This window comes from Cavia porcellus, unplaced genomic scaffold (assembly GCF_034190915.1).
Source record: "Cavia porcellus strain 051 isolate PalLab524CR breed Dunkin Hartley unplaced genomic scaffold, mCavPor4.1 scaffold_13, whole genome shotgun sequence".
In the NCBI taxonomy this organism is placed as follows: domain Eukaryota; kingdom Metazoa; phylum Chordata; class Mammalia; order Rodentia; family Caviidae; genus Cavia; species Cavia porcellus.
In genome coordinates, this window is record NW_026947496.1 from 35,195,320 (window position 1) to 35,208,257 (window position 12,938).

The window sequence follows — 12,938 nt, forward strand, 5'->3', positions numbered from 1 at the left end:
ATATATATATGTATATATATATGTAATACCTGATTGGGTAACTCTGATTCCATCTTTTGCTGATTGGTTCTGGCACTGTGAAGAAAAATGGCCAGAAGGGCTTCCAAAAGTCGTATACTATGAAGCAAGGTCTCACTTTCTTGATTTATAAGTAACTTTGCTTCCTCAGGAACAGCTTCAGAGGTTGAACTTTGCTCCACAATTATGGAAGAAATATGTTGTGAGTCTAGTTTACCTAAATTGTCATCAGTTCTCTTTAGACTACCCAATTCGGATAATGTGTAGTCACTTTGTATAGTCAAAGACGATAAATCTTCCTTCATAGTTATCTCAGGTCGACAAGTTCTGGTTAAGATCTGGTTTTCACTTGCATTCGTATCTCCTTGTTTTCTTTCTTGCTCATCTTTATGATCTCTCAATAGTTTCTGTATTATCATAATTACTAATTTATGACACACTCGGAAACCACCAAGCCTATGGAACTGTTTCTGGAAGACCGAGCTCAGCATGTAGATCCAACGACACATAGACCACACATCTGCTGCGTGGTGCATATGTTCTGGAGATGGCAGGACAAGGCTCTCAAGAGACAAACATGGCAGCACGTGACTTAGGGGCTCGCTGGTTGTACTGTCATAGCCAGAAGTATCTTCTGACTCACTGGCCGACTCCCTATCAGACTCTGCTTCTTTACTTACACATAAAAATGCCACACAGAGGAAGAGGTTTATGGTGTTGAGTTGCACGTCCTGGTGACCAGTCTTCCATTTCTTTGGATAAGATTCTTTGAGACTGGCATAAAATTTACTGAGGCTCTGAGGAGAATCTGAATAAGCTTGCTGGTTATGAAAAGAAGTACCTACATTTGAAAATGATGGCTCCTTCTGTTCAATACCTAGCCCATCGAACCCTGGAATTGAAGCATCTTTCTGTGGTTCTCCTAGGTTGATGATCAGTGTTTCAAATGCTTTTAGGGAATGACTTCGAATACCATCTAAATAATTTAATTCAATTATTTGATTTACTCCATTACAACTTAAAAACAAATTTCTTATTACCCTGTGAGAGAAGGTAAAAAAAAAGCCTTTATATAGAGAAACATCACTTATAAGTATATATAATACTTTAATATGTAATTGCTGCATTTGGTAGCACTAACACTACCTAATCTGATTCAATAATTATCTAGCTAAAATTGTGATATATTAATCAGGACTCCAATTTATTTTCTAATTGCCCTCGCATCATTCTTAAATACCTGCATATATAGCTCTGCAAGGATGTAAAACAAGAGGTTACATGTAACCCAAATTAAATGAGGTAACTCAGGGAAGACTATTTTTCTCCAAATGGTAAATTCTATATAAATTTAAATGACAAACCACCACCATACTCAATGCAAACATTTGCTCATCTATCTGCCTAATGGTTCATTTAGGATTTTTCATTTGTCTTACATTTGTACTTCGTAAAAAGAAAGAACCCAACTACAGCAATGAAAATTAAGATTTTCTATCATGTTAATGAAGTTCAGCATTATATGAGCTTTCCTATAGTTCAGCTCTAGTTTGGCTATTTGATATAAGTCAACCATGCAAATATTAAAGGAGGCTTCCAGGGAGATGGGGATATAGTTCAGTTGTGAAGGAGAGCTCGCAGAGCATGGAGGAACTGGGTATAACCCCCAGTACAGGGATAGGAGGTGGGTGTTTCACCTCTGTCTCAAGTGAGACTCATGTTTAGACCAGTGGAACCCATCTTATTAACAACTTTAAAGTGCGTCAACTCAGTGACTCTCAGTCTTTATTTTTCAAAGATCTATGCTGCTTACAAATATGCCAAGGAAAAAACAAAGTCAGCTCTACAGTTCTAATACCAAAATATCAGAATTTTTAAAAGATGACTGCAAAGCAATGATTTAATATCAATATTAAGGTAGTTGTATTAAGATGAATACAAAGTCACATATAATGATGATGACAGGTGATATCTTCAGTTTTTAAAAAACTATTATGCATTGATTTGAAAGGTCAATCTATTCAAAAGGATCAGCTTTATTTTTTTAATGTATTATACTTGACAATCATCAAAATGAAAATTAGGTGGTGAAATTATAAGTAATTTTAATTTTCTTCTCTTTGTTTATTCGTACTTTCCATTTTTCTACAAGTATTTCTTAGGTAGTAAATGTAAATATGATGTTTAAAAGATAATGATCCAGAAAAAACAATAATCTCAGCTGGGTATAGTGGTACACACCTGTAATCCATCTACTCAGGAGGCTGAGGGAAGATTATAAATTTAAGACCAGCCTTGGCAACATAGCAATATCCTGTCTCAAATGATAATAATAATACTAGTATAACAATAACAATCTCTTTAAAGCCACTAACTCAATAAATAATTATCATTTTATGTATGTGCATACATACGTAAGTTGTAAATAAGTGGATATTATTTTAAATTCTATTTTACTCATAAAGTATTATCACATTTTCTCTTCAACATGATCTCTGTAAATATTTTTAATGGTTACTAGTTCATCAAATAAATATAAATAACTAATTTAAACTTTACCCTGTTCCTACTTCTGTGCTGTATTTTCTTCCTCTGTGAAACATATCTAAAATTGTACCTTTTTAGTTGAGAAATTAAAAATCAATTGTTATATTTTCTCCACTATAACTACTCCCAGTAAAAACAAATAAATACAAGACTGAAAATATTGTGACATGAGATGGGATCCTTCTTTGTTAATAAATGAAAACTAAATGCTAGGAATAAATACAATAAATATGTATTACACTATTGAAGAGTGTGTGGACGTATCTCAGTTAGTTCAAATGCATACATTTTATCTCACATTCAAAAACATCCAGTAAGGAATAAACAGCTACATGTTTGTATGCATACAAACCTGGATTTAAGTAGGACAGGCAGAGTTTTTAAATAAATCTGCAGCACTTCCTGAGGCAAACACTGCTTCAGATGGCTACACATATGAGTTCGAGCCGAAGTAATGCGTAAGTGTTGACAATGATGTGCTAATTCAACTCCTCTTTGAAGTACAGGGTTAAATACATAATTATACAATTTCCACTGAAAAATTACATTGCCTTTCTGAATTAAACTGCAAATGTGATTTGCAATCTGTATGTTATATAATCTGTCTTCTTCAAAAACAAAGTTCTGATAAGCCTCTAACGCATCCCATTTCCACAATAGGTCTTCAAACCCACTTCTTGGTAGGATCCCTTGACATCTGTCAGAGGGACTAGATAAACCTGAGTGAGATTCAGCATTACATGAATTGCCCTGCAGGGTCTCTTCTAGCTTGGCCAGCTGGTCAGAGTCAATGGTGCAAATGTTGCAAACTGCTTTTTCAATTTTATGAGATATCTCTGCTCCTCCTAATTGATCCAAAAGAAGCTTGCTAAGGATATTCAATATATGTTGCTGGAAATTTTTCAGTGCTGGCAATTTAAAAGCATGAAGCAAAGGGATGATTACAGATTTGGGGTCCATACAGCAGCATATGCCAACACTGTGTACACCTGCTAGTATCTGAGCACAGGTGCTGCTCAAAGAAGCCTGTTGCAGCAGGCGCAAGCACTGATGTGCACATACTGCAATGCAGCAGCAACGTTCAGGGTAATGAACATCTCCATCTGCAGTCTCTTCAAATGGGTTTTTGGAAACCTGGTTCTTAAAAGCTGAAACCAGAAGACCTGAAAGATCTCGGTGGTGATGCATAAAGTGAGAATACTCACAGCGTCTATGCCTCTTTCTTGTACATACTGAGTGATGAAGTTGCTCTGATTTCACTTTTTTGACAGTACTCATGATTTTCATCACACTATTTATTAGGGCTTTTAAATGTTCTGAGGTGTCAGGAGGAACTCCATCTCTTGAAACCAGCCATTCCATTTGAAGAACTGCTGTTTCAAATAGATTAAATCCTTGATGCTGAATGAATTCTTGAACCAAATCCATGGCTTGACTGAAGTAGAAGGGATTTGAAGCTGCACTTTGAAGACAACAGATCAGGATCTGTAGAACCCCTTCCAAAAGCTCAGGTAAAAGGAGGACTTGGTGCCGGTGCTGTGAAAATACAAAGCCCTCCTGGACCTCTTGTAGTGTTTTCTTTTGTCTTGGTGCAAAAGGGTCAGGCTGCTTTTCTAAGCAAGATCTGATTTTTAAAGCTGCCCTAAGTAATTCAGTTAAGTTTTTTCTAAGACTTTCTGGCATTACCTCTGTGGTACTGATATCTACTGACATAAGATGCAACACTGTTCGAAAAAGCATCCGTTGAACCAAAGCCATTGGTTCTTCAGTCCAACCTGCAGAAACCACTTGACTCTCCAAGCTGTCACTTAGGTTACAGCAGTCCCCAAAGCCTGCTAGGAATTCAGTCAGTGTGGGCACTACACTGGCTGCCAGGGCAGAGTTATGATTCAACATAATGTCAAATTTACAAACTTTTTCCAATAAAGATAACAGAACATGACATAAGTCAAATGGAGAATTATTCATGTTACTGAGAATAGACAAGGCAGCTGGCTCACTTAAAATATCAGCATTTGACTCCTGTCTTGGGATAATCTCTCTGGAGTTTTCCAAAGCCATCACGTCAGGAGGAGCCTGTTCTTTGGTTGCAGAGGGGTCAAATTTAGCTGTGAGGAGGGCTTCTTTAGAAGACTGTGTTACAAAATGCTGCAGTACATGGGGCCTCCTGGGCTTATTCACTATTGTAATTTTCTCATCTGAATTGCCTTCCGAATCTGATGTGGAGAGTTGTGTCTTTCTGGCATCTCTTATGGAATAACGATGGGTGCTTTTTCGCTGACGTCTGCCTTTTCGAAAAACATTTATTTTTGCAGAATCCTGACCAGATGGAGCACTTCCTTCTACATACAACTTTTCCTGAGTAGGTCTTTGTGAACTTGAGTTCTTTTCTTTGGTCAGTATTATATTAGATGACAATGGCAGATTAAAATCTAATGAAATGAAGAAAGAGGACTTAGGATACCTCAATTTATGCAGGCAAGGACCCCCCCTTATTTATCACCCACTTTAAGCACCTAGATGTTGATACTTTTGTTACAGGGATATTTTCCTTCAGTTATGTTATGTCTCTGGGTCACTTCTTCCCACACTTACCCTTCTCACTCTAAAAACACCAGGTGGTTTTAGTTCAAAGGATCTAAACTGATTTTGAAAACAACAAAAGGCAATAGAATCAGGAAAGTCAGTCTGATTTAAAGCCATATCTTGCATTCTAACATCAACATAAGAGACTCTTTGGACTGATTATCTGAAGTTTAGCATGCTGTTCATACTATTTTAAAAATCTTTCAATAGTACCATACTAAGATCCATGAAGGTATTCTCAAAAATAGTATTTAGAGCCTTCAAGAACTTTAAAATTGTCCAAAATTAATTCAAAATCACACAGTGTATACCAAATGTTCACCAAGACTGAGATTAAAGGTTCTTCACTTGGAACTATTTTCTTGAACTAGGCACCAGGCACAGACATCACTGTTTCAAACTCAGTCCCTGGAACGAAGGCCTATCATGCAGTCAACACTCAAAGATAACATGTTAGCGAAATGAATGAACCCTCCTTACCAATTAAGAAGACAATTAAATGAATATTTCCCTTTGTACCAACATATAGATCTAAATGAAAAATACAGTTATAACTTAGACTAAATAAATGAAAATCTGTAAATAGAAGCTTTGTGCTTTAATTAGGAGATGGAAAACAAGCCAATGAGAGGAAAAATTAAAAGGAATATGACTAATATCACCAAAGCAAAAGACACAGCTAACGAAGACAACTTCTCTAAAAGGGCACTAATCAAATTCCTTAAGTGATTAATAATTTTTGAACTCTATAAATTCATAAAAAAATAAAAGTAGAGTGGAAAACAGTATTTCAATATCTTATATAACTCCTTGAAACAATATTATGAGACTTTAGGTAACCCCCTAAAAAGAAACCATATCAGAAGTTTACTAAAAACATAAACAAGGCATCAAAATACAATATAGAAGAATGTTTAACTCAACATCTCACATATCCAAAAACTTAATCTTTCCACTGAAACACTTCAAGTTTCATATATATATATATATATATATATATATATATATATATAGGCTTTTTTCAAGTCAGAAATTTAAAATATCTAATGACCTTAAGTATAATAAATCTATCCAAGCTGGGCAGGTGGCACATGCCTGTAATCCCAGCGCTCGGGAAGCTAACACAAGAGGATCACTGAGAGTTCAAGACAAGCCTGGGCTACAAAATGAGCTAAGGCCAGCCTGAACTGCATAAGACTCTGTCTAAAAAGGAAAAAATAACAACAACAACAACAATAATAATAATAATGTCTATCCAGCCTTGAAAGAAAATGTTAACAGTATTTCAAATGTATCCTTTAAAAGCAACACTAGAAAAACTAAACTAAAACAAATACTGCAAAAATCATACTTAAAGGTAATAAAGCAATCTTTAAGCAAAGGAAGTTTAATTTCTTTCTTCAAAATGTTCACTATTCATTTTTCTGATATGTGGCATGATAGGTTTATTCCTTTCGATAAATATTGTTCTTTCATGTATTTTCTAATCATTGTTACATCTGAATAATCGCCAAGCAGAAACACACCTGTTGCTTGCTGTTCCTGAACCGGTATCTTCCATACAAGAGGAAGGAGTGAAAGAAGAAGAGTCAAGAGTTCTTCTCTGCATGTCAATGCCTGTGTCAGAAACAAAACAGTCTTTCATGTTCTAAGTTCATGAGACACATTACCTTATTATTCTTAATACCCTGTGTTAAACTGAACCTCAGTAACTTTTTCTTGAAAGGGTACATTTGAGAAGCTAAGAACCAAATTAATCTATCTTAAGTCTGATTAAACCTGTGATGCTTTCCCATTTATAAGCCTTCCCAATGACAGAAGAATGTAAGATTATCTGATGGTATTTAGCACATACTTGCTGTTATTACCACCATGCACATTACAAGAATTCCTCACCTAAGGAAAAAAAACTGAACTTGTTAGATGAAAATGAAGTTTTAAGTCCTGTTAATTAGCACATAAATAACAGTTACTAGAAAAATGTAAGTCTTCATGCAGTTAAATGTAAAACAGAAAAAAAATTTAAAAATTGGCATTATTAATAAGTAATATAAAGAGAGAAACTTATTAGTTAAAATTATCCAATAAGTATTTACTGACTGCACGCTGTATCTGCAGGACTTATAGTCTTACCCTTTTTGCAGTAATGGTCGAAGCCCTCGAGAAGGTTCCCTCACTTGGTCCATAAAATACATACATACAAAGAACAACAACAGAAGGGATGTAGTTGAGTAAGTCCCCAGGTATGGTACAGATATTTAGTTTAGGAGTTCAGGAAAAGGAACAATCACTATCAGAGTATGGAAGTAAGGCTAAGAACTACTCCTAGATCATGTGGGACATGGGTGGCCAAGGACTTAATGACTATTTGAGTCAGAAATCATTCCTCCCACAAATCTGTGGGGAAAGTTCAGACAATACAATTAGATTTGCTGAACAGAGTGGAGTAATGGGGAGCAACTGATATTAGACGCAGGGAAACAGTGGCCCAAATGACAGAAATAATGACTATCTAAACTATACCAACAAAAGAGGTGGAAAAGCAGGTGTATTTGAGAAATCACCAGCACTAATATCACTCAAGTTGGTTTTTTGAGGCATACAGAGGGAAAAAAATCTAAAAAGTCTCTCCACAAATTTCCACTTTAGGTAACTAGGTGGCTGACAATGTATTCACCAAGACAGGAAACTCAGAATGACATCAGCTTGAGGTAAAGCTTACTTTTTAGATATATTGAGTCAAAAATGTTTGTGGGCTATAAAAATGGGGATGTTGGAAGAACATGGCAGATAGATAGCAGCAGCTTCGGGGGCTCTCTGAAAAACCACACTTGAAATCCAGGAATGGTGCTGGGCAGGAAGTCCTAGGCAAGGGGGGATATTCTTTGCCGACCCAGGAACTAACTAAATTAAGAGAAACCAACTGGAAACGCAATCCCGGTGATACAGCAGGAACAGATAAGGTCTCAGCATGGAAGCTGGACCACGCGCCACTGGAAGCTGCGATTTGAATTTCCTGCAGCTGCTGCTGTGTCCCAGTCGGAAAGGGCGGGGAGAGAGATGCGAAGGCTCTGAGAGTGGGAAGTGTTGAATGGAGTTGGGAGCAGGACTGGCCGGGTACCCTGCATCGACCTACGGTGAGTGAGCGGATCGGGGACCCTTCCACAGAGAAGGAGGCTTCAGCGGAGGACATACTCAGACTGGGCAGACTACCGGGAAGGAGATGCTGCAGTGACTTCAGTCACATATCCCCCTCTCAAGTGGGATTGGTGGGGAGTGCCTGGCCTGCGTGACACCATTGGCTGAGACCCAGTAGGCTAGCACAACCCAGGTCCCAGTGCCTGGAGGTGCACCCTAGCAGTGAAGCCTTCGGTAGGTTGACCTGGAGTGTGGGGGGGGGGGCAGAATAGACTGCCTGCTCTGTATCTCCCTGGTGCGCTGTGGTGGGTGGGAACACTTAGCCGGCACAATTCAAACACACTGTGGCTGACAAGGAAGGAAGCTGGGCCTCCTATATACGCTTATATATAAGGAACAAAGAATATGGGAAGAGGGAGCAACAAGAAAGGCTCCTCGGCCCCCAATCCTGAGAAACATGCAATAACACACACGCACCAACAGACATAAAGCGCTATCTCCAGAGCCTCATAGACGAGTTCAGGAATGAAGTTATTAATGACCTGAAGCAAGACATAAGCAAAATAGTTGGACAAATGCTAAGCACCACCCAAGAAAAAACAGATGGTGGAATGGAAAAACAGAAAAAAAGGGGAGAATTGTTTGATGGAGAAAATAGAGAAAACATAGAATACCTAAAGCAGGTTCACAGAGATTACCAGGAAACTAAAAACTCTATTGAAAGTTGGCATAACAGCTTGAAAGAAACTAATGATAGATTATCTGAACTGGAGAGCAGATTTGTAATATGGGAGCATGAAATGAAAAACTTCTTAAAAATAACAAAAAACCAAACAGCAACAATACAAAAGCTAGAAGATGATAGGATCTATAGCTTAAGAACATAAAAGAAGTGGGGACACAAACAAATGGACTACAAAAGCTATTTACAGAAATAATCCAAGAGAATTTCCCTAATTTGGCAAATGGTAAAGATACTCAGATATATGAGGCATACAGGACTCCAGCCACCTACAACCCAAACAGAGCTACACCAGGCATATAATAATCAAAATTCCAGAAATCCAATATAAGAACAGAATATTAAAAGCCATCAGAGACAAGAAACAGACCACTTACAAGGGAACACCATCAGAATTACAGCAAACTTCTCAGCACAAACCATCAACTCACGAAGAGCTTGGGGGGAAATAATTCAAGCTTTGAAAGATAATAACCATCAGCCAAGATTGATATATCCTGCACAACTGTCCCTAGAAATTGATGGAAAAACAAGATGCTTCCAGGATAAAGAGGAACTGGGGGAATTTGCAACCACTAATTCAACTCTACAGAGAATACTGCAGGTTAGTCTAAAAAAGGAAAATACCAAGATTCCAGAAATAGTGACAGAGAGGCCACAATGAATGGAGCAGAAAACGAAATGAAGACAAACTGACAACAAACGACAGAAAAAGAGCTCAACAGAAATGAGGCAGAGAAGATCGGATGGTAGGAACAGCTATTTTGGAGAAAACAAGACATCATAATAGCTAGTGCTGATTTAGTATCATCTTGTTTTGAAGTCTTATCAAACTTGTATTCTTCTGTCTCCATCAGTCTTAAAAGGTTGTATCTTATTAGATTTTATTATATATGATAATATAAGCAAAAACTTTTATAGACAAGGAGTTTATACAGAAACCATTGTTCATTTTCTGTTAATTGATTCTAAATACCCTGTAATAATGTCCTTCTCTTGAATGGTTTTACAGTGTCTTGATATATTTGGTGCTACAGTATACGAAGTTATACTCAAAGATTTCAAGGAAAGAGACACTATGGTAACTATTTTTATGTCAGGATATCTTGTGGTGAAACACTATTTTACTCAAATGATTATGTTTTGACCTGCGCTGTTCTGTTGTTATGCCCTCTTTTATCTCAATCCCCTTTTTTTTTCTTTTTATTTTTTTAATTAGGGGAAAAGTAAAAAATAGCAGAATACATTATAGTAACCTACTTTGATTTCCTAACTTGATTTGAAATCCTGTATTGCCCTCACCATCTTTTTTTGACTGATTTTCCTCTATTCTGCTTTGCTTGATAGTACCAAGTTCGACAGTATAGGCATAACTGTGAAGACAATAAGAATCATTATGACGCCCATTCCGATTGACTATTATTTTCTTTTAAAACCCTGTAATGTCTCCAATGCTTTGGTTTTATTCTTTACTGTTTAGTTCAATTTTATTATAACTGCCAATTCTTCTTAAAATAGCAAGAGGCAGTATGGTAATCATTGTTGATCACCTTATATTTTGTTTTTACATTATCTATTATATCCATCCTTTTGATTTGACTGACTCTGTTCTGATATGTCACATTTGGTTTTACTCTCTTCAAAAAAAGTAATAAGAATTGTGGGAGTAATAAAACCCAAAATGTGTAATTGTCATTGTACAAAAGAAAAGAAAAGCAAGTGCACTAAAGGTTATAACTGCGTATACGTTTAAGTGTATAAGATAGATAACCATATTACTGACTGTTTTTTGGGTCATTGAACAAAACTGTTTGCACTCTCACTGTCTGAAAGTCCACTTTATATGCTTCAATTTTGTAACTTGAACAACTATTTCTAAGATGAGAATATGTAATCTATTAACCAGTGATTTCTTACTGTTTATTTTTTAAATTTTGTATTACTTGTACCCTTTTTCTGTTTTTTTCTTTTTCTCCTTGAATAAAAAAAATGGGGATGTTGTTTTGTTTGCTTGTTTGTTTGTTTGTCTTTTTAATAAGGGTCTCACCATGCAGTTCAGGCTGCCCTTGGCAGGTCTCAAACTTACAGTGATTCTCCTGCCTCAGTTTCCCAAGTGCTGGGATTACAGGCATATGCCACTATGCCTAGCTAAATACGGTTTTTAAAATAGAGTAGAGTATATAGATGGGGAACTTTTTAAAAAAGATGTGAGTAAAAAGATTTTGAGTAACTGGGGTAAAAGTCAAAGATATGCAGGAGGTTCCAGAAAGCAGATGCAGCCTAATGAGAGAAGACTGATGAAAATGGCATGCAGGAAAGCACTTAAAGAATTAAGGTTGGCTTAGCCTGCAAAGCAAACAGAGAAGTAAACACTACTATCCCCAACCCCTGCAAAGAGAAGTGAAACTAGAGAAACCAAGAAAGCAGTTGAGGAAGTAAAAGAGTGTCAACAGTGTCAAATGCTCTTGAACTGTGTAAGATGACGGGTAAAAGTTAGCAACCGCAGGGACCCTGGTGATATTTGGAAACACCACTCTAATGAATGAATAGGGTACAAATTCCATTACAGTGGGTTGATGAGTTGGGGGTAGGCAATAATGTACATGGTCTTTCAAAAAAAGTCAAGCACTGTGTAGCTCATCATTGCTGCACAATCCTCTTCATCTGACCCCTTACTTTTAGGAGATAAACCCAAAATACTCCGCAGAACTCTCAATGATGTGCAAAGAAACTCTACAGGCAGGCTTCCTCATAATTCGGTTCCTGCTCCACAACAGTACACTGATAAATCATCTCTTTTGCGTGAGAAGGCATTTGTGCCTGCTAGCCTCTGCATGACACATAGTCTGCACCATGCCTCACTGCTACCCACCACCTTTCAGGCCCAGCCCTCGCACTGGCTCTTCAGCAAAGTTTCTCCTCTCCCATTAACACAAGTCTACTGCTCTCCCCATCAGGATTTCAGGCCTGTTGGCCTATTTCATCAAATGGGCTGGTTTGCAGAAACCATAAGCCCTTTAAAAAGGATGAGACTGCAGCAAGAACCGACTTTTGTTTTCTTAACCCCTCTGCTGGAATTTCAGTTCTAAGGGAGTATCTACAACCTGAAACAACCGAGGGGGAAATGATCTTTGTTTCACACTTAGCTGCCATCTTTGTAACTCAATTCATCATCAGGGAAGTTCTCCCTAATCCTCTGGACCTATTACTGTTTTAAGTATCATATATTCCCAGGTTTGTATACCCTTTATGCTCCCAAAGAAACCACCTATTTAAGTCCATCCTAGAAGTCATAAAATCTTTTATTTGTACATACTTTGAAATATTAAAATCTGAAGCTCTCTATTTCAAATCAAGTCCTAAATTTATCTCCTGAGGTCCTAAGGATAGTCACAGAATCTAGGGGAATGGATGTTCCCTAAGTTGAATAAAGTGGAAAGTTTCCCATATATCATGTTAGGTAATACACACATGCCATACACAGATCCATTACCTGGCTGTTTCTAAACTGTCAAACCTATAGAAATCAGTCAATATCATACCCTAATTCCTTATTTAACATTTACATTTTTGTCTCCCCTTCTGCAGGGAAAATGATGGTCATATGTGTTAAAACTCCCCATAACAACAATGTTAAACAGTAAAAATTATTCTCATTGAATTGGCAATTTTTAAATTCAATTCAAAAAATGTACATGAAGTATCTACCAGCTACTAGGCACTGGCTGTTTTCATAATTATACTGCTTGGATTGGATTTTAAGTTAATTGCCTAGCCCAGCACCTAGAAGCAGTAGTGCAAATAATCAGGAAGGTGGAGGGGGCTGAAATACCAAGCAGACTAATGTCCAGGAAGCTGCAGAGACAGACACCGTATTTCTTTAGAACATGGTTACTGAACAAAAGCA

At 37.1% G+C, this 12,938-nt stretch overlaps 1 protein-coding gene across 12 annotated transcripts in view; it reads right to left on the minus strand.

The window, feature by feature from the left end:
* The window catches only part of Lyst (lysosomal trafficking regulator), a 233,208-nt gene that overhangs the window by 147,740 nt on the left and 72,530 nt on the right, over positions 1 to 12,938 (minus strand). For all 12 annotated transcript variants that reach the window (XR_010051247.1, XR_010051246.1, XM_063260084.1 and 9 more), the window contains 3 exons: positions 6,678 to 6,768; positions 2,918 to 4,997; positions 30 to 1,059 (listed from right to left, as the gene is read on the minus strand). Coding sequence is in view for 10 of the 12 variants with exons in the window: in XM_063260084.1 (XP_063116154.1) it covers positions 30 to 1,059; positions 2,918 to 4,997; positions 6,678 to 6,768 (3,201 nt within the window). In the remaining 2 variants the exon portion in view is untranslated. The remainder of the gene's footprint in view (positions 1 to 29; positions 1,060 to 2,917; positions 4,998 to 6,677; positions 6,769 to 12,938) is intronic.